Source organism: Pseudophryne corroboree, chromosome 4, assembly GCF_028390025.1.
Source record: "Pseudophryne corroboree isolate aPseCor3 chromosome 4, aPseCor3.hap2, whole genome shotgun sequence".
In the NCBI taxonomy this organism is placed as follows: Eukaryota; Metazoa; Chordata; class Amphibia; order Anura; family Myobatrachidae; genus Pseudophryne; species Pseudophryne corroboree.
In genome coordinates, this window is record NC_086447.1 from 739,355,873 (window position 1) to 739,378,307 (window position 22,435).

The following is a 22,435-nucleotide window of genomic DNA, read 5'->3' on the forward strand; positions in this document are numbered from 1 at the left end:
TTACCAACGTCTCCCCCCGACAGGGAGGCGGTATTGGAAGCCATTCACAAGCTGTATTCCCAGCAGGTGATAATCAAGGTACCCCTCCTACAACAGGGAAAGGGGTATTATTCCACGCTGTTTGTGGTACCGAAGCCGGACGGCTCGGTGAGACCCATTTTAAATCTGAAATCCTTGAACACTTACATAAAAAGGTTCAAGTTCAAGATGGAGTCACTCAGAGCAGTGATAGCGAACCTGGAAGAAGGGGACTATATGGTGTCTCTGGACATCAAGGATGCTTACCGCCATGTCCCAATTTGCCCTTCTCACCAAGGGTACCTCAGGTTTGTGGTACAGAACTGTCACTATCAGTTTCAGACGCTGCCGTTTGGATTGTCCACGGCACCCCGGGTCTTTACCAAGGTAATGGCCGAAATGATGATTCTTCTTCGAAGAAAAGGCGTCTTAATTATCCCTTACTTGGACGATCTCCTGATAAGGGCAAGGTCCAGAGAACAGTTAGAGGTCGGAGTAGCACTATCTCAAGTAGTACTACGACAGCACGGATGGATTCTAAATATTCCAAAATCGCAGCTGATTCCGACGACACGTCTGCTGTTCCTAGGGATGATTCTGGACACAGTACAGAAAAAGGTGTTTCTCACGGAGGAGAAAGCCAAGGAGTTATCCGACCTAGTCAGGAACCTCCTAAGACCAGGCCAAGTGTCAGTACATCAATGCACAAGGGTCCTGGGAAAGATGGTGGCTTCTTACGAAGCGATTCCATTCGGCAGATTCCACGCAAGAACTTTTCAGTGGGATCTGCTGGACAAATGGTCCGGATCGCATCTTCAAATGCATCAGCGGATAACCCTGTCTCCAAGGACAAGGGTGTCTCTCCTGTGGTGGTTGCAGAGTGCTCATCTTCTAGAGGGCCGCAGATTCGGCATTCAGGACTGGGTTCTGGTGACCACGGATGCCAGCCTGCGAGGCTGGGGAGCAGTCACACAGGGAAGAAACTTCCAGGGCTTGTGGTCAAGCCTGGAGACATCACTTCACATAAATATCCTGGAACTAAGGGCCATTTACAATGCTCTAAGTCAGGCAAGACCTCTGCTTCAGGGTCAGCCGGTGTTGATCCAGTCGGACAACATCACGGCAGTCGCCCACGTAAACAGACAGGGCGGCACAAGACGCAGGAGAGCAATGATGGAAGTTGCAAGGATTCTTCGCTGGTCGGAGAATCATGTGATAGCACTGTCAGCAGTGTTCATTCCGGGAGTGGACAACTGGGAAGCAGACTTCCTCAGCAGACACGATCTTCACCCGGGGGAGTGGGGACTTCACCCAGAAGTCTTCCACATGATTGTGAACCGTTGGGAAAAACCAAAGGTGGACATGATGGCGTCCCGCCTCAACAAAAAACTGGACAGATATTGCGCCAGGTCAAGGGACCCTCAGGCAATAGCTGTGGACGCTCTGGTAACACCGTGGGTGTACCAGTCAGTGTATGTGTTCCCTCCTCTTCCTCTCATACCAAAAGTACTGAGAATCATAAGAAGGAGAGGAGTAAAGACTATACTCGTGGCTCCGGATTGGCCAAGAAGGACTTGGTACCCGGAAATTCAAGAGATGCTCACGGAAGACCCGTGGCCTCTACCTCTAAGAAAGGACCTGCTCCAGCAGGGACCATGTCTGTTCCAAGACTTACCGCGGCTGCGTTTGACGGCATGGCGGTTGAACGCCGGATCCTGAAGGAAAAAGGCATTCCGGATGAAGTCATCCCTACCCTGATCAAAGCCAGGAAGGATGTAACCATACAACATTATCACCGTATTTGGCGTAAATATGTTGCGTGGTGCGAGGCCAGGAAGGCCCCTACAGAGGAATTTCAACTGGGTCGTTTCCTGCATTTCCTGCAAACAGGACTGTCTATGGGCCTCAAATTAGGGTCCATTAAGGTTCAAATTTCGGCCCTGTCAATATTCTTCCAAAAAGAACTGGCTTCTGTTCCTGAAGTTCAGACGTTTGTCAAGGGAGTACTGCATATACAGCCTCCTTTTGTGCCTCCAGTGGCACCTTGGGATCTCAATGTAGTTTTGGGATTCCTAAAATCACATTGGTTTGAACCACTCACCACTGTGGACTTAAAATATCTCACATGGAAAGTGGTAATGCTGTTAGCCCTGGCTTCAGCCAGGCGTGTCTCAGAATTGGCGGCTTTATCCTATAAAAGCCCTTACCTAATTTTTCATACGGATAGGGCAGAATTGAGGACTCGTCCTCAATTTCTTCCTAAGGTGGTTTCAGCATTTCACTTAAACCAGCCTATTGTGGTGCCTGCGGCTACTAGGGACTTGGAGGATTCCAAGTTGCTGGACGTAGTCAGGGCCCTGAAAATATATGTTTCCAGGACGGCTGGAGTCAGAAAATCTGATTCGCTGTTTATCCTGTATGCACCCAACAAGCTGGGTGCTCCTGCTTCTAAGCAGACGATTGCTCGTTGGATTTGTAGTACAATTCAGCTTGCACATTCTGTGGCAGGCCTGCCACAGCCAAAATCTGTAAAAGCCCATTCCACACGGAAAGTGGGCTCATCTTGGGCGGCTGCCCGAGGGGTCTCGGCTTTACAACTTTGCCGAGCAGCTACTTGGTCAGGGGCAAACACGTTTGCTAAATTCTACAAATTTGATACCCTGGCTGAGGAGGACCTGGAGTTCTCTCATTCGGTGCTGCAGAGTCATCCGCACTCTCCCGCCCGTTTGGGAGCTTTGGTATAATCCCCATGGTCCTTTCGGAGTCCCCAGCATCCACTAGGACGTTAGAGAAAATAAGAATTTACTTACCGATAATTCTATTTCTCATAGTCCGTAGTGGATGCTGGGCGCCCATCCCAAGTGCGGATTGTCTGCATTACTTGTACATAGTTATTGTTACAAAAATCGGGTTATTGTTGTTGTGAGCCATCTTTTCAGAGGCTCCTTCTGTTATCATGCTGTTAACTGGGTTCAGATCACAAGTTGTACGGTGTGATTGGTGTGGCTGGTATGAGTCTTACCCGGGATTCAAAATCCTTCCTTATTGTGTACGCTCGTCCGGGCACAGTATCCTAACTGAGACTTGGAAGAGGGTCATAGGGGGAGGAGCCAGTGCACACCAGCTAGTCCTAAAGCTTTTACTTTGTGCCCAGTCTCCTGCGGAGCCGCTATTCCCCATGGTCCTTTCGGAGTCCCCAGCATCCACTACGGACTATGAGAAATAGAATTATCGGTAAGTAAATTCTTATTTTATTATGCCCCCAAACAATATATAATTTATTACAGGTGAGCTGAATAAGGCTGGTAGAGCCTTTTTGCCCCCCTGTGACCACATGTGAGCTGGCACACTGCAGTCTCCAGCATGGTTTGAATAAAGTGCGGCAGTTGTTGGGGCAGACCTATGCCCAGTTATTGCATTACCAGTAATATGTGCAAATAACAATTAGAATCATGAATAAGAGGAGAACTTTCACTTTCATTGATGTTATGAGGAATATAACCAAATATATATTGTGATTTGAAACTCCAAATGTTCCTCGTACAGCACCATGAATGCCAGGGTGAGTTGTCCAGGCTAAATACACAGCACAAAGAAACAATACAGCAATTAAACAGCAAACTGGAAGAGCTCACAGAGCAAAAAGACGAAGCAAGCAATGCTCTGGTGAAACTGCAGGAAACTATTAATGACCTGAATAATGAGAAGCTTCAGCAACAGTCAGACTGGCAAAGGGAGCGACAGCAACTGGGGCAGGAACTGCGGTTGTCCAAACAAGAGGTAAAGTGGAGTCATGAAAGAAAAGTAGAGCGGTAATTAAGTAGAAATAAGCTCAGATGTAACCAACATGGGCTGGGAGGAGGGAAGCGGACCCACCTGGACTGCTATTAGGCGCAAGGAGGAGGTATAGGAAAGAGAAGCAGTGGGAACACAGAGAAGAGGTGGCAGGGTGGAGGGGAGACATGCATAATATACATACATTTGTGTACTTAATCTGTACATTCTTACACTCCTGGTTCAGAATGAGAAATCCTGGGATGAGTTATGCCAGCTGAATGCACAGAGCCTCCAGCTGACCAGAACCATATCAGACCTAACCGCTGAGAAAGACGGGAATTATGAGAGACTGCAGGAGCTGAATGTCAGGCTGAAGGAGTTGGCTGAAGAAAGGCATGAAGCAGTAACTTCTATAGAGCAACTACAGGGACAACTCCAAAGCCTGGAGGCAGAGAGGCGGCAGGACCAGGCTGGGTGGCATCAAGAGAGAGAACAGCTGGAAACTGAGCTGCAAATATCAAAACAGGAGGTAAATCTAAGTTATTGAAATGCTATATAAACCATCTCGTTATTTTAATGGATTATTTTGTGGGGAGAAAAGTCCTATTTATTTTAGAAACCCCCTTTTATAATGGTCTCTTTCTGTCGTCATCATAATGTAACAAATACCTCCAGCTTTCTGGTACCAATAGTAGGGCTCGCATCTGGTCTTCACCCATAGCAGCGTGCTCACCAGTACTTATGCACAATGTAGTATAAATTTACATAGAAGCTACTGAAAAATTGTAGGCTGTAGCATTAGCAATAATCAGCTGAGTGTACCAGGTCTCTTGAGGTGGTGAGAAAACTGTACCTGACTATACTGTATGGCCATACTGATTCAAGTTTGGAGTAAAGAGCTGACAGAATAGTAAGGTCACAAGTGGATGTCATTGCAGGCAGGAAACAATCAGAAATGTTAGCAAGTATAGTTTGAGGTAGAAGGAAGGCGTCCGACAAGAAGAGCAGTAACTTTGCAGAAAGAGGCGCGTGATGAGCAGAAGAGTGAAGACAAGCAGGGTCAGTAAATAACAAGATGGCGGGTAAATGTGGTGACAGGCAGTGAGCAAATACTGCTGACAGCCTTACAACCCCACCTGAGACCAATCCCAAGGAGTCAATCAGCCCAGCACTAATGAGTTAATCACTAGCGCCTCTTCACTTCAGTAAGTGGTATAACAGAGGCTGCTGTTTTATCCCTGACCTGGCTGCGTTCCTGACACACAAGGTAACAGAACAGGCATTACAGCATCACATGTTCCTCCCCAGTAAATCATAGGAGAGCTTTCAACAATAGTAATTTGTATTATGTCAGCGATCACTCCATCTGCACTGCAAACACCTTATCATTGGTGAGTTTCATAATTTACATAAGAATATTCTGATTTTATTCAGCTTTCCTAATTTTGTATACATTCCAAGTATTACTATATCTTGGTTGGCTGGTTGCATTTGATCTTACTGTTAAAATGAATATCCTATTGTTTAACTTTCTGCAGACATAATACTGCATCTCGGGTCAGCAGGTTTACATTGTTCCCTTATATTATGTAGGGGCCCTGCTAGTATCAGAGGTTGTATAATTTAGGGAATATAGCTTTAAGAACGGACAATGCAGAAGTCAGAGCAGTTTTTTATTGTAAAAATCTTTATCGTGACAGCGTGTCTCTTATGGTGCGGGACAGCCAGTCTGCTTACCTGACTAGTCACCATGGGGTATCAGGAGCTAAGCATTCATTATCTTCTTATTATGTTATGGGCCTGTGGGAGACAGTGATTCCTCCTCTTCAGTGATTAAGGGGGAATGAATCAAACCTTCTAAATAATGGAGAAGTTGCTTTATAGAATGTACTTAACAAATGCTAGCTAGAAGCGTATCCGTTGCTATGGGCAACGTCTCCTCTTTTCCAACTCTTTGGAAGGTTTGATACATTTCCCCCTAGGTTTGTGAGTGCATGGATACGTATGTCAGGGTCCGTGGCGGCATGTGAGGAACGGAGAAAGCCACAGATGGCTGGAGATGGCTACAGAACAGAAGACATTGGGGGTCATTCCAACCCGTTCGCACGCAGCGGTTCTTCAGGTCGGAAATGCGCATGCGTGGCAGACGCATTGTGCACGCGCGTCGTTGCCTTCCGACGATCATCGCTGGGCAACGACGACGCCAGCGTCAAATGTGATCGCAGCGGCGATCGCAAGAAGATGGACAGGCGGGAGGCGTTCTGGGGCAGATACTCACCGTTTCCACCTGTTTTCGGGGAGTGGTAAGAAGAACGCGGACGTGTCCAGGCGCATGGAGGGCGTATGTCTGATGTCAGGACCGGGACCTTCATCGCTGGATCCATCGCACTGGGTGAGTAACTGCAGGGCTAATCTTGTTTTGAGTGAAACTTTTTATCTTAGCAGGGCTACACAAGCGTTCGCAGCCCAACTATGCTAAAATACACTCCCCCACAGGCAGAGATTAGTTGATCGCACCAGCAGCAAAAAGTTGCTTGGTGCGATCAACTCAGAATGAGGGCCATTGTGTCAAACATACCTCTATATGAAGCAAAGCTCATACATCTAACATGTTTTGATGCTTGTTAAAGTCCTATATTTTGTGGTGGCTCATTTTCAGAATAATAAAGTCCGTAATGAATTCTGGCAGCAGAAATGCATGGTGTCTGATATAAAGGCACAGAACGAAGGTGACCAGGAGACCATTCAGCAGTTAGACAGCAGGCTGCAAGTAGTGACCGAGCAGAAAGAAGAGATCACAGCAACGATGAAGAAATTCCAGGAGCAGCTGAGTGCTATGGAGAGAGAGAAGGAGCGACAGCAGACTGACTGGCAACAAAAGAAAGAACAGCTAGAAGAAGAAGTGCAAGTACTTAAAGATAAGGTATCTCAATGATTGTCTCTTTCCATGCAACATCACGTTACTTCAAACACGTCATGTATTATAAACTCTGCTTAAACAGAAGTATTTGATACATTTTATATTATGGTCCCCAACTATTCTTTTTTTTTTGTATAATCTGTTTTTATTGAAAAGAGTACAGACTTGTGACAGCGTATACACCCATATGAACATGTCAACAGTAAACGGCTAAACATAGTGGCGTATAGAAATGTGAACATAGTGTGGTCACGTGGTCAATGTTTCCACAGTCTGCACAAACAATTTTGAAATAATGAACATTAGAAGAAAACTGACACAGAACAAGAAAAAGAACATAACAGAGAAAGAGGTGATCGCACCGAGAATGCTAAGAAAAGGAGGGAAGGATATGTGAACTGAACAGACATGGTCAAACATACAGGCCCGGGGCACCTGGCCACTAGGCTCCACTCTCAGTTCATATCATAGAGGAGGTATAGTTCTTGTATGACTCGGAGGTCTTATACTCTATCCAAGGCAACCACGTAGCAATAAACTCAGACCGTCTATCCCCGGCGGTCAGTAATATATCTTCCATGTTCATGTAGTAGTCCAGTCTGGAGAACCAGGTACAACATGTAGGAGGCCTGGAGGACCTCCACAGAGCGGGTATTACTGCTCGGGTGGCATTGCCAAGATGTCTTAACAGTGATGACCTATAGGTAGAAAGAGGGGTAGTGGAGTGGTTCAGTAGCCAAAAAGCCGGGTCTGAGGGGACAGGAGCATGTATAATAATACCAGAAATGGAAATTACATCGCCCCAAAAAGATTTAATAAGGGGACAGGTCCACCAGATGTGCAACAAAGAGCCTAGGACTTTATGACATCTCCAACAGGCAGGTGAGACAGATGGGGAAAAAGCGTGGAGGAGGGTAGGGTGCCTGTACCATCTCATCAGAATCTTATATTGTGTTTCTCTGACCTGTATGCATATAGAGCTCCTATGGGCTTTAAGGAAGATAGAGTCCCACTCCCTATCTGAGAGTGAGATATTCAGGTCTCTTTCCCATTTTCGAGTGAAAAGAGGGGGGGTCAAGGAGTCGAATGTACTTAGAAGTCTATACAGGGTGGACACCGTGTGTACGGGGTTCAGGGGCGCAACACACACCTTTTCAAATGGGGTCAGCTCACGAGATGCTTGCCGGTATATATTATCCGTATATAGGAAGTGTCGAACCTGCAAGAACTTCCAGAAGTCAGCCTGCGGAATCTCCCATTTTGTCCTAATATCTGAGAATTGCTTGACCCCTGATGGTTGAACTAGCTGACCTACTCTAAAAAGTCCCTCCAGCGCCCAGTTTCGGTAATAACCCAGGGATAGCCCAGGTGGGAAAGCTGTGTTGCTCAAAAAGGAAGCAAGGGGGCCTAAATACAGAGGAAAGGGCCGGTCGTCGCCTTATTCCCCTCCAGAAGGAGAGCGTAGGGGAGACAGTCGGGTGAAGGAGCGGGAGTTTGGGTAAGGTCGGGAGCCAAGGAAAAATTTCAGGGTACATCTGGACACATAGGCCCTCTAAGACTACCCACTGTTTCGCCTCTCGACTCCTGGTCCAGTCCAAGACCCTGTTCAGGAGGATTGCGTGATAATAGGTTTTAATATCTGGGAGTAGAAACCCACCTTTTTTAGGCGGGCGAGTCAGAATGGTTCTACCAATTCTAGACCTCTTACGTAGCCAAATAAATTGTTGGATTAAGGATCTTATGGTCTGGAACCAGGAGTCTGGGATCCGAATCGGCAAGGTCTGGAGGAGATAGAGCAATTTGGGTAGTGTGTTCATTTTTACAACGTTGATTCTGCATAGCCATGAAAGATTGTGGTGTTGCCATCTGCAGTAGTCGTTTCTAATGGCCTGGAGAATAGGGAGGAAGTTTAGGGACATCAGTCGCGATAGGTCGCTAGAAAGTTGTACTCCTAGATACGTGATGTGGGAATCTCTCCATATAAATGGGAAAGTGGATTTCAAAACCGTTAAAGTCGTTGTCACACAACCCACCCACTCACTCCCCCACATCAGGTGGGGGAGTGAGTGGGTGGGTTGTGTGACAACTGTCAACAGGCCATCCGCAAACAGGGCAAGTTTATATTCCATGTTACCTACTTGAAGCCCCTTAATACAGTAATTCGCTCTAATAGCTCTGGCCAAGGCTTCGATACATAGAATGAAGATCAGGGGGGACAAGGGACAGCCCTGTCTCGTTCCATTGCTTATAGAGAAATTATCAGAAAGGATCCCATTAACCCGCACTCTAGCCGATGGCTGCGTATAGAGTGATAATATTCTATGGAGAGCTTGTGGACCCAGCCCAATGTTTTCCAGCACCGCCCTCATGAAGTCCCAATTGACTCTATCGAAGGCCTTTTCGGCATCTGTAGACAGCAGGACAGAAGATGTCCCGCTGCTAGAGGCCAGATGTATAAGGTTAAGGATCTTTGTCGTATTATCCTTTGCTTCTCGGCCCGGAACAAAGCCCACCTGGTCACTGTGAATGAGTGATGGGAGAAACTCGTTCAATCTCAGAGCCATCAATTTCGCAAAGAGTTTGAGATCCACGTTAAGCAAAGAAATGGGCCTGTAGCTGGAACACACTGAGGGGTCTTTCCCCTGTTTAGGAATCACAGTGATCTGAGCCTCCAGAGACTGACGTGAGAAGTGTGTATTTGCAGAGACGGAGTTAAAGGCCTGTAACAATCTGGGGGCTAGAGTCTCCTTAAATGTCTTATAATAGGTGGCTGTAAAACCGTCCGGGCCTGGGCTTTTACGTACGGGTGTGGAGGAGATGACCTGTTCTACTTCAGTTAGGGTGAAGGGGGCTTCTAGGGAGTCACGGGCGGAGAGTGGCAACTGGGGAAGCGCCACCTTAGCTAAGTATTCCCTGGATCTCAACATATTAGAAAGGGGATCATGGGCCGGAGAAGGGTCGCCTAGGTTATATAAGGTGGTATAGTAGTTTTTAAAACTCTCTGCTATCTCCGGTGACTTAAAGCATACGGAGCCCGCACCATTTTTCATGGAGGGAATAAAAGAGGCCATTCTCTGGGATCTAATTTCTGTGCTAGCAAGCGTCCTGGCTTATTTCCCCATTTATAGTATTTGCTGTTGCATTTACGGAGAGAGGCTTGGGTTTTATTATTGAGGGTTGTCCGGAGGTGCGTCCGGGCCTCAGACAACTCTGCCAAGTCGGAGGGAGACAGGGAAGATTTATGGCGGGCCTCTAGAGAATGGATTTTGTGTAACAAAGTGGAGATTAAGGCCAGTCTATTCTTCTTCACGAAGGAGCCCAATTGGATCAATTTACGTCTTATGACACATTTGTGGGCCTCCCAGACAGTGATTTTGGATAGATCCCCTGTATCGTTAATAACAAAGTACTCTGATAACGCCTTGTCTAGTTCTGATTTGCAATACTCATCGTGTAAGAGGGATTCATTAAGGCGCCAGGTCCAAGGGCCAGGGGATTGGGAGGGGGCAGCGAGAGATAGGAAAACCGGGGCATGGTCCGACCAAGTAATGGAGCCAATGGAGGCGTCCACTAATAAGGGGAGGTGTCTATGGCTCAAAAACAAATAGTCTAGTCGTGAATAGACCTGATGTGGGTGTGAGAAGAATGAGAAATCTCTGTCAGCGGGGTGTGTGACTCTCCAGGAGTCAGCTAATTGAAGTTCATGAAAGAGCTTCCTAACCTGTCTATGTTTTTGTGCAGAGAATTTAGGGGTTGGCGGGGACGTGTCAATGGTGGGGTCCATGGACCAGTTTAAGTCACCTCCCAAAACAACAATACCTGTCATAAGGGCATCTAGTCGGGGGATTTGGGACCGGAGGAAGAACAGTTGGCCCTGGTTTGGAGCATAGATGGCTATGAGAGTGTACGCCTGGGAAAATATATTGCATTGGACCACCAGCTATCTCCCAGGAACTAATTTATGGACAGAGACATCAGTAACTTGTAAAGCTTTAGAGAAAAGTATAGCAACCCCTTTAGACTTACTTTCGGGGTTATTGGAGTAGAAAGCGAGGGGAAAGCTATGACTTATTAACGTGGGCCTGCGAGCAGAAATCTTACAGTGCGTCTCCTGAATCAGGGCCACATCTACCCCATCTAATCGCAGTGTCCGAAATAAATGGGACCTCTTTTCAGGGATGTTAAGACCTTTAGCGTTAATTGAGGCAAATTTAAGAGTACCCGGGGCAGACATCACATCGTGTCACAGCACAGGATAGCAAGAGACTCGGACCGGTCACCAAAAAAAATAAAAAACAATACAGAAGAAAGAGAAAGGAAGAAGAGTAAGACACAGAGAATAGGAACATCATAAACAAATAAACACCCGCAATGGGAGAGCAGGTAAGTACATATACCATCTTCCCCATAGGGCACAGCGGCCGTGTGCGGGACTGGGGCAAGGGAGTCACCCCCATAGGCACTATATCTAGTATAAGCATTTTAAAACCATGCAAACATTGGTAAGAATCGGCAGCAACATCTAATTAATTACTATTATAGTCACAAAACTCAACTCCAGGTCTGTTGGCAAAACCGGGGGGGACACGATGAAATGGAGCAGTAGTAGTGCGGGGCCATACAAATGGTGTCGCACCCGGCGCGCCACAGCCGGAACGTGCAAGCCTCCTGCTTAAAGCAAGGAAGTCTGGATTACAGGGCAGTGACGAACAGTTTCTTCAGGTAGTGGAAGAGTCCTGGCACGCGGGCAGGGGTTTTGAAGCTTTCTTCTGAGAGTTAGTTACAACTTGCCATGGCGCTCCATTCCCTGCAGGTTGGGGCGGGTGTAGATCCGGGAGAGTGAAGTCCCAATCCGGGATCTTCAGAGGTGGGAGACCAAGGGCGGAGCAGAAAGTGGGGAGATCGGAGGGAGTAAATAGGGTGTGTATCTTCCCAGAAGCAGATACTTGTAGGCTGAAAGGGAAACCCCATCGGTATTTCAGTTGTCGCTTGCGGAGGATCTTTCTTTGTTGAAGCGTATGCCAGGAGAGATCCTGGAAGATGGAGATTGGATCACCATTAAAGTCCAGGTCATCTATGCGGCGCACTTTGCTCATAATTTCCTCTTTCTGAGCGTAGTAGTGCAATCGACATATAACATCCCGGGGCCGGTCAGAGGGGAGCCCTCTTGGTTTGAGGGCGCGGTGTGCCCTGTCAAAGACTATGGCGGGGGCCGGGTCTTCATCCAAAACTGCGTGGAATATTTTCATCAGGGCATCAACGAGGCCTGTCTGGGGGACATCTTCTGGGATACCCCTCACCCGAACATTGTTCCTCCTACCTCTGTTGTCCAAATCCAACACACGAGTCCACAACGATCGGATTTCCTCAGATTGAGCTTTAATGACATCCGTTAGAGACCCCAGAAAGGCCGCCCCGCACATCGCTATCGCTGGAGCTAGATTGATCCTGCAAGCTGGCTCATTCTAGCAGGACGCTCACTTCACCGTTGTGTGAAATGAGCCCCCCGTCGCTCAGCACATCGCGCTGTGCTGAGCTGGGGGAGAGATGTTTTCTGAGCGGTCTCCCTTCAGTACCCCCCTTTAGTGTGCCTTGAGGACAGTGGTTGGGAATGCCTGCCTTAGAGTCTTGCACTTTAATCATCAACTACAAGAAATCCAGCCCAACATCTTGCCAGTGGATGATCATTCAGGGTCTTTGTCCATTAGCAGACAGGGTACTCATCAGAGGACAGAATTCTCTCCTTTCTCAGGTTATCCAAATTGAGTGCAAACCAATATTTCTACAACTTAATGCCTTGTCTTCTCTGAAAGAGCTACTAATGACTGCCACAGTATATCTGTAAAAATGATCTGTCTGGGGTGGACTCAGACCAGGGAGTTGAAGAAGATAGTTGTACAGTGTTTTGTGTTGACTGTTTTTGGCTGTCCCTACCTACACCTCACCATAGCCTTACCCACCCACCCCCACATGTCACCCAGCGGTGAAATGAGTGATGTGCTAGATTGAGCCTGTCACCCAATACACTACTTCATTCCCTTCCCTGCATAATCCTTCAGTACCCTGCACTGCACCCCCCTCCCCGCACACACTATCTTGCACCCCCATCCCAACAAACACTATACTACAGCCACTACCCTGCACCCCACTCCCCACACCCAGTACACTAGGCCGTACAATCGGTTGATCGGCAGTTCATGCTACCATATTAGTAACCTACTCTTAGTGGACAGAGACCCCTGAGTATTTACTATATGAGAAAACAAGACATTTGCACAGGGGCAATTCCCAAAGTGAAAAGGGCAAACACATATGCATGGACAAATGTACTGCAGGTCAGTGGTTTTGTAACTTTGGAAGTCATTTGGAGTTTGATACATACCCATTTGCATAGTGAAATATCCACGTTAGTGAAATATTCCAACACTCGGCTGTGGAATGGCTGACCGGTGGTCAGCATACCGGCAGCGGAATCCTGGCGGGCGCAAGCCCCTTGTGGGCCCTCTGTGCTCGCCGCGCTGAGGGCTCGGTGGTACCCTGCGGTCGCCACGGCTTCTATTCCCACTATATGGGTGTCGTGGACATCAACGAATGGGAATAGTCCCTGTTTGTCGGGATGGCGTCCGTCGGGATAGTGAGGGGGCGGGATGTAGGGGGAGGTCATGTGATCGTCCGTCTCCTGACTGCCGGTCACATGAATACATCCTCCCCAACACTCCCTTCCTCACACACAGTACACTACCTCTCACCCTGCATACCCCTCCCCGCAAACACTACTGCAGCTACCTTGCACCCTCTCCATGCACACACTACACGACTTCTCACTGTACACACCCTCCCCTGCATACTACCGCCGAACTAGTGGATACCTTTAAATACCTGGGTTCAACTATCAACGGTCAACAGATAGCCGCTACAAGTGACATAATGAGACGCATAGGTTGTACCACAGCTGCCTTTGCATCTCTGAAAAAAAGGCCTCTGGGACCAAAAGGACATTACCATTACCACAAAAATTAAGGTATTCAACATATCAGTTAGAACAAATTTACTTTATGGTTCAGAATAATGGCAATACTTAAAAACGACCTAACAAAGCTGGAATGTTTCCAAATGAGGTGCTTACGAAATATACTTCAATAAAAACGAATGGACCGGAGAAATTAAAACATCCAAAAACTATGCAAAGACCAACCCACAGTTGAATCCTATATTAAAAGACAGCGTTTAAAGTGGTTTGGACATGTCTGCAGAATGGAGTCTAAAAGAATACCATACCAGTGCCTAAATACTGTAACACATTCTGGAGGAATGGAAAATAGTAAGTGATACGCCAAAGAAAACATGGCTAAAGTCGATTGCCCAAGATCTTCAACCATTACACTTCCATATTGATGATGCCAAGCAAGCCGCCCTAAACCAATCCCAGTTACGTGTGATTATTAGAGATTCCCTACCTTTGGCTGTCACAGTGCCAGCAAGCTTACCCTACTGGTGCCAACGACAATTAAGTCACATTATAAAGCGATGATCAATGTTTTTCCACACTTCCACAGAACAATATACTGTTTCCACTGCTGCTACCATTCCTTTAATGTAAGTACCAAAATGGTTGTGGCTTCTACTCCAAAGTCTTGCCTTATCATTGCATTCCTGGGAGTAAAAGGAAGGAAAATAAGTCTCCTCCCTGTCCTTTCCCCGACTTGCATATTTAAGTCAGGGTAATTACAATATCCCTCCCTGAAGTTAATTGAAGACTAAAAAACAAACAACCCCCCCCCCCCCCTCCACATTCCTGACAATTGAATTCTCGGGAGATTGCAAATTCCCGACATTCATATTTAAGTCAGACTAATTACAATATCCCTCTCTGAATTGAATTGCCGACTAAAAAACACATTCCTGACAATCAAATTCCCGTGATGCACGGGAGTTTGTAAAGTCAGGAATTTGAAGACAATCTCTCACTGAATTGAATTGACCCCTATGAAAGCAATACCAACTATTGTAAGCAATCCTCTGCTTTCAGTTATTTTTTGCACTTTAGTGTGCATTTGGATTACTGACATCAAGTCTGCTGCGTGGGGAAATATCTCCTCATATGATCACAATGTTAGATCAAATTTACCCCGGAAAATTCTACGCATATATTTGCAAATTATGCTACTACTGTAGTACATTTTACATTCCTTTTTTTTTATTATTATTATTTTTTTTAAATTACAGTTTTGCAGATGTAAAATACACAACACAGCCCAAGGGCCTGGGGTTAAACAGAAAATCACATCAAAACATATAAATACAACCAATAAACGTAAGACCTCTAAATAAGGCTCATGTTTAACCTAAGCAAGAGAGATGAAGGATGCAAAATATATAACAAGGAACTCAGCACCAGCCATTAAAAATAGAGTGGACCCTGCACACTACCATCGGCCAGCCTCACACTACCATCGGCCAGCCTCACACTACCACCGGCCAGCCTCACACTACCACCGGCCAGCCTCACACTACCACCGGCCAGCCTCTCTTCCACACAATATTTTTTTTTTTTTCACTTTTTTACAACTACAAAAAAATGTTTAATCTTTAATGATGGTGTTTATTTTTTATGCTTGGAAAGTGTTTCAGGATAATTAGATTCATTCATGACAAGTGCTCAGTTTGGGATAGGCTCAAATTGTTTTTTAGTTGGGCAAAAGTTAAGGAAATAGTTGTGTTGTCTCAGCCAGCATACTGTATCTGCGTTCCTTGTATTTCTCATACAGATTCAAGCTCTGATGGTCAAACACAAGCAGGAAAACCAAGCCCTTCTAAATGGATTGGATGAAACAAACAGACAGGTGAGTGTATACAGGTGCTAAATATAATAGGTCTTTAAGACTCACAGGATATTTTCTTATTCTCCACTCTTTGGGATGATGATTTTGTAGTGTCACAGTTCAGTTTTAGTATATAGTATATTCCACTTATTTGTCATTGTTAATGAGGATTAGAGTTGTTCTGCAACTAACACCTTTACTGTACAAATGTTATTCTTATAAATCCTTTGCAGCTGTTGGTACTAACGAAGCTTCAAGACGAAGTTTCAGCATTAAGGCAAGCTAAGCAATCTCTAGAGGACCAATGTCAGTCTATTACCAAGCTACTTCAAGAAGCCACTGACCAGGTAAACCTGAATATGTACACTGTTATCCATAGAAACAGAATTTGAGGGCAGATAAGAACCGATTGGCCCATCTAGTCCGCTCATGTACGCACATATGCACTAACACACTAGAGATGAGCGCCTGAAATTTTTCGGGTTTTGTGTTTTGGTTTTGGGTTCGGTTCCGCGGCCGTGTTTTGGGTTCGAACGCGTTTTGGCAAAACCTCACCGAATTTTTTTTGTCGGATTCGGGTGTGTTTTGGATTCGGGTGTTTTTTCCCAAAAACACTAAAAAACAGCTTAAATCATAGAATTTGGGGGTCATTTTGATCCCAAAGTATTATTAACCTCAAAAACCATAATTTACACTCATTTTCAGTCTATTCTGAATACCTCACACCTCACAATATTATTTTTAGTCCTAAAATTTGCACCGAGGTCGCTGTGTGAGTAAGATAAGCGACCCTAGTGGCCGACACAAACACCGGGCCCATCTAGGAGTGGCACTGCAGTGTCACGCAGGATGTCCCTTCCAAAAAACCCTCCCCAAACAGCACATGACGCAAAGAAAAAAAGAGGCGCAATGAGGTAGCTGTGTGAGTAAGATTAGCGACCCTAGTGGCCGACACAAACACCGGGCCCATCTAGGAGTGGCACTGCAGTGTCACGCAGGATGTCCCTTCCAAAAAACCCTCCCCAAACAGCACATGACGCAAAGAAAAAAAGAGGCGCAATGAGGTACCTGACTGTGAGTAAGATTAGCGACCCTAGTGGCCGACACAAACACCGGGCCCATCTAGGAGTGGCACTGCAGTGTCACGCAGGATGTCCCTTCCAAAAAACCCTCCCCAATCAGCACATGATGCAAAGAAAAAGAAAAGAAAAAAGAGGTGCAAGATGGAATTGTCCTTGGGCCCTCCCACCCACCCTTATGTTGTATAAACAAAACAGGACATGCACACTTTAACCAACCCATCATTTCAGTGACAGGGTCTGCCACACGACTGTGACTGATATGACGGGTTGGTTTGGACCCCCCCCAAAAAAGAAGCAATTAATCTCTCCTTGCACAAACTGGCTCTACAGAGGCAAGATGTCCACCTCATCTTCACCCTCCGATATATCACCGTGTACATCCCCCTCCTCACAGATTATCAATTCGTCCCCACTGGAATCCACCATCTCAGCTCCCTGTGTACTTTGTGGAGGCAATTGCTGCTGGTCAATGTCTCCGCGGAGGAATTGATTATAATTCATTTTAATGAACATCATCTTCTCCACATTTTCTGGATGTAACCTCGTACGCCGATTGCTGACAAGGTGAGCGGCGGCACTAAACACTCTTTCGGAGTACACACTTGTGGGAGGGCAACTTAGGTAGAATAAAGCAGGTTTGTGCAAGGGCCTCCAAATTGCCTCTTTTTCCTGCCAGTATAAGTACGGACTGTGTGACGTGCCTACTTGGATGCGGTCACTCATATAATCCTCCACCATTCTATCAATGTTGAGAGAATCATATGCAGTGACAGTAGACGACATGTCCGTAATCGTTGTCAGGTCCTTCAGTCCGGACCAGATGTCAGCATCAGCAGTCGCTCCAGACTGCCCTGCATCACCGCCAGCGGGTGGGCTCGGAATTCTGAGCCTTTTCCTCGCACCCCCAGTTGCGGGAGAATGTGAAGGAGGAGATGTTGACAGGTCGCGTTCCGCTTGACTTGACAATTTTGTCACCAGCAGGTCTTTCAACCCCAGCAGACCTGTGTCTGCCGGAAAGAGAGATCCAAGGTAGGCTTTAAATCTAGGATCGAGCACGGTGGCCAAAATGTAGTGCTCTGATTTCAACAGATTGACCACCCGTGAATCCTTGTTAAGCGAATTAAGGGCTGCATCCACAAGTCCCACATGCCTAGCGGAATCGCTCCGTGTTAGCTCCTCCTTCAATGCCTCCAGCTTCTTCTGCAAAAGCCTGATGAGGGGAATGACCTGACTCAGGCTGGCAGTGTCTGAACTGACTTCACGTGTGGCAAGTTCAAAGGGCATCAGAACCTTGCACAACGTTGAAATCATTCTCCACTGCACTTGAGACAGGTGCATTCCACCTACTATATCGTGCTCAATTGTATAGGCTTGAATGGCCTTTTGCTGCTCCTCCAACCTCTGAAGCATATAGAGGGTTGAATTCCACCTCGTTACCACTTCTTGCTTCAGATGATGGCAGGGCAGGTTCAGTAGTTTTTGGTGGTGCTCCAGTTTTCTGTACGTGGTGCCTGTACGCCGAAAGTGTCCCGCAATTCTTCTGGCCACCGACAGCATCTCTTGCACGCCCCTGTCGTTTTTTAAAAAATTCTGCACCACCAAATTCAAGGTATGTGCAAAACATGGGACGTACTGGAATTGGCCCAGATTTAATGCACACACAATATTGCTGGCGTTGTCCGATGCCACAAATCCACAGGAGAGTCCAATTGGGGTAAGCCATTCCGCGATGATCTTCCTCAGTTGCCGTAAGAGGTTTTCAGCTGTGTGCGTATTCTGGAAAGCGGTGATACAAAGCGTAGCCTGCCTAGGAAAGAGTTGGCGTTTGCGAGATGCTGCTACTGGTGCCGCCGCTGCTGTTCTTGCGGCGGGAGTCCATACATCTACCCAGTGGGCTGTCACAGTCATATAGTCCTGACCCTGCCCTGCTCCACTTGTCCACATGTCCGTGGTTAAGTGGACATTGGGTACAGCTGCATTTTTTAGGACACTGGTGACTCTTTTTCTGAGGTCTGTGTACATTTTCGGTATCGCCTGCCTAGAGAAATGGAACCTAGATGGTATTTGGTACCGGGGACACAGTACCTCCAACAAGTCTCTAGTTGGCTCTGCAGTAATGATGGATACCGGAACCACGTTTCTCACCACCCAGGATGCCAAGGCCTCAGTTATCCGCTTTGCAGTAGGATGACTGCTGTGATATTTCATCTTCCTCGCAAAGGACTGTTGAACAGTCAATTGCTTACTGGAAGTAGTACAAGTGGGCTTACGACTTCCCCTCTGGGATGACCATCGACTCCCAGCGGCAACAACAGCAGCGCCAGCAGCAGTAGGCGTTACACGCAAGGATGCATCGGAGGAATCCCAGGCAGGAGAGGACTCGTCAGAATTGCCAGTGACATGGCCTGCAGGACTATTGGCATTCCTGGGGAAGGAGGAAATTGACACTGAGGGAGTTGGTGGGGTGGTTTGCGTGAGCTTGGTTACAAGAGGAAGGGATTTACTGGTCAGTGGACTGCTTCCGCTGTCACCCAAAGTTTTTGAACTTGTCACTGACTTATTATGAATGCGCTGCAGGTGACGTATAAGGGAGGATGTTCCGAGGTGGTAAACGTCCTTACCCCTACTTATTACAGCTTGACAAAGGGAACACATGGCTTGACACCTGTTGTCCGCATTTCTGGTGAAATACCTCCACACCGAAGAGCTGATTTTTTTGGTATTTTCACCTGGCATGTCAACGGCCATATTCCTCCCACGGACAACAGGTGTCTCCCCGGGTGCCTGACTTAAACAAACCACCTCACCATCAGAATCCTCCTGGTCAATTTCCTCCCCAGCGCCAGCAACACCCATATCCTCCTCATCCTGGTGTACTTCAACACTGACATCTTCAATCTGACTATCAGGAACTGGACTGCGGGTGCTCCTTCCAGCACTTGCAGGGGGCGTGCAAATGGTGGAAGGCGCATGCTCTTCACGTCCAGTGTTGGGAAGGTCAGGCATCGCAACCGACACAATTGGACTCTCCTTGTGGATTTGGGATTTCGAAGAATGCACAGTTCTTTGCTGTGCTGCTTTTGCCAGCTTGAGTCTTTTCATTTTTCTAGCGAGAGGCTGAGTGCTTCCATCCTCATGTGAAGCTGAACCACTAGCCATGAACATAGGCCAGGGCCTCAGCCGTTCCTTGCCACTCCGTGTGGTAAATGGCATATTGGCAAGTTTACGCTTCTCCTCCGACAATTTTATTTTAGGTTTTGGAGTCCTTTTTTTACTGATATTTGGTGTTTTGGATTTGACATGCTCTGTACTATGACATTGGGCATCGGCCTTGGCAGACGACGTTGCTGGCATTTCATCGTCTCGGCCATGACTAGTGGCAGCAGCTTCAGCACGAGGTGGAAGTGGATCTTGATCTTTCCCTAATTTTGGAACCTCAACATTTTTGTTCTCCATATTTTAATAGGCACAACTAAAAGGCACCTCAGGTAAACAATGGAGATGGATGGATTGGATACTAGTATACAATTATGGACGGGCTGCCGAGTGCCGACACAGAGGTAGCCACAGCCGTGAACTACCGCACTGTACTGTGTCTGCTGCTAATATATAGACTGGTTGATAAAGAGATAGTATACTCGTAACTAGTATGTATGTATAAAGAAAGAAAAAAAAACCACGGTTAGGTGGTATATACAATTATGGACGGGCTGCCGAGTGCCGACACAGAGGTAGCCACAGCCGTGAACTACCGCACTGTACTGTGTCTGCTGCTAATATAGACTGGTTGATAAAGAGATAGTATACTCGTAACTAGTATGTATGTATAAAGAAAGAAAAAAAAACCACGGTTAGGTGGTATATACAATTATGGACGGGCTGCCGAGTGCCGACACAGAGGTAACCACAGCCGTGAACTACCGCACTGTACTGTGTCTGCTGCTAATATATAGACTGGTTGATAAAGAGATAGTATACTCGTAACTAGTATGTATGTATAAAGAAAGAAAAAAAAACCACGGTTAGGTGGTATATACAATTATGGACGGGCTGCCGAGTGCCGACACAGAGGTAGCCACAGCCGTGAACTACCGCACTGTACTGTGTCTGCTGCTAATATATAGACTGGTTGATAAAGAGATAGTATACTCGTAACTAGTATGTATGTATAAAGAAAGAAAAAAAAACCACGGTTAGGTGGTATATACAATTATGGACGGGCTGCCGAGTGCCGACACAGAGGTAGCCACAGCCGTGAACTACCGCACTGTACTGTGTCTGCTGCTAATATATAGACTGGTTGATAAAGAGATAGTATACTCGTAACTAGTATGTATGTATAAAGAAAGAAAAAAAAACCACGGTTAGGTGGTATATACAATTATGGACGGGCTGCCGAGTGCCGACACAGAGGTAGCCACAGCCGTGAACTACCGCACTGTACTGTGTCTGCTGCTAATATATAGACTGGTTGATAAAGAGATAGTATACTCGTAACTAGTATGTATGTATAAAGAAAGAAAAAAAAACCACGGTTAGGTGGTATATACAATTATGGACGGGCTGCCGAGTGCCGACACAGAGGTAGCCACAGCCGTGAACTACCGCACTGTACTGTGTCTGCTGCTAATATAGACTGGTTGATAAAGAGATAGTATACTCGTAACTAGTATGTATGTATAAAGAAAGAAAAAAAAACCACGGTTAGGTGGTATATACAATTATGGACGGGCTGCCGAGTGCCGACACAGAGGTAGCCACAGCCGTGAACTACCGCACTGTACTGTGTCTGCTGCTAATATATAGACTGGTTGATAAAGAGATAGTATACTCGTAACTAGTATGTATGTATAAAGAAAGAAAAAAAAACCACGGTTAGGTGGTATATACAATTATGGACGGGCTGCCGAGTGCCGACACAGAGGTAGCCACAGCCGTGAACTACCGCACTGTACTGTGTCTGCTGCTAATATATAGACTGGTTGATAAAGAGATAGTATACTCGTAACTAGTATGTATGTATAAAGAAAGAAAAAAAAACCACGGTTAGGTGGTATATACAATTATGGACGGGCTGCCGAGTGCCGACACAGAGGTAGCCACAGCCGTGAACTACCGCACTGTACTGTGTCTGCTGCTAATATAGACTGGTTGATAAAGAGATAGTATACTCGTAACTAGTATGTATGTATAAAGAAAGAAAAAAAAACCACGGTTAGGTGGTATATACAATTATGGACGGGCTGACGAGTGCCGACACAGAGGTAGCCACAGCCGTGAACTACCGCACTGTACTGTGTCTGCTGCTAATATATAGACTGGTTGATAAAGAGATAGTATACTCGTAACTAGTATGTATGTATAAAGAATGAAAAAAAAACCACGGTTAGGTGGTATATACAATTATGGACGGGCTGCCGAGTGCCGACACAGAGGTAGCCACAGCCGTGAACTACCGCACTGTACTGTGTCTGCTGCTAATATATAGACTGGTTGATAAAGAGATAGTATACTCGTAACTAGTATGTATGTATAAAGAAAGAAAAAAAAACCACGGTTAGGTGGTATATACAATTATGGACGGGCTGCCGAGTGCCGACACAGAGGTAGCCACAGCCGTGAACTACCGCACTGTACTGTGTCTGCTGCTAATATAGACTGGTTGATAAAGAGATAGTATACTACTAATATTATATACTGGTGGTCAGATCACTGGTCACTAGTCACACTGGCAGTGGCACTCCTGCAGCAAAAGTGTGCACTGTTTAATTTTAATATAATATTATGTACTCCTGGCTCCTGCTATAACCTATAAC

At 46.3% G+C, this 22,435-nt stretch overlaps 1 protein-coding gene across 6 annotated transcripts in view; it reads left to right on the plus strand.

Moving 5' to 3' along the window:
• Positions 1 to 22,435, plus strand: part of NINL (ninein like) — a 277,291-nt gene that overhangs the window by 228,543 nt on the left and 26,313 nt on the right. For all 6 annotated transcript variants that reach the window (XM_063918113.1, XM_063918114.1, XM_063918111.1 and 3 more), the window contains 5 exons: positions 3,565 to 3,798; positions 4,040 to 4,324; positions 6,455 to 6,718; positions 15,484 to 15,558; positions 15,771 to 15,884. In XM_063918113.1, the coding sequence (XP_063774183.1) occupies positions 3,565 to 3,798; positions 4,040 to 4,324; positions 6,455 to 6,718; positions 15,484 to 15,558; positions 15,771 to 15,884 (972 nt within the window). The remainder of the gene's footprint in view (positions 1 to 3,564; positions 3,799 to 4,039; positions 4,325 to 6,454; positions 6,719 to 15,483; positions 15,559 to 15,770; positions 15,885 to 22,435) is intronic.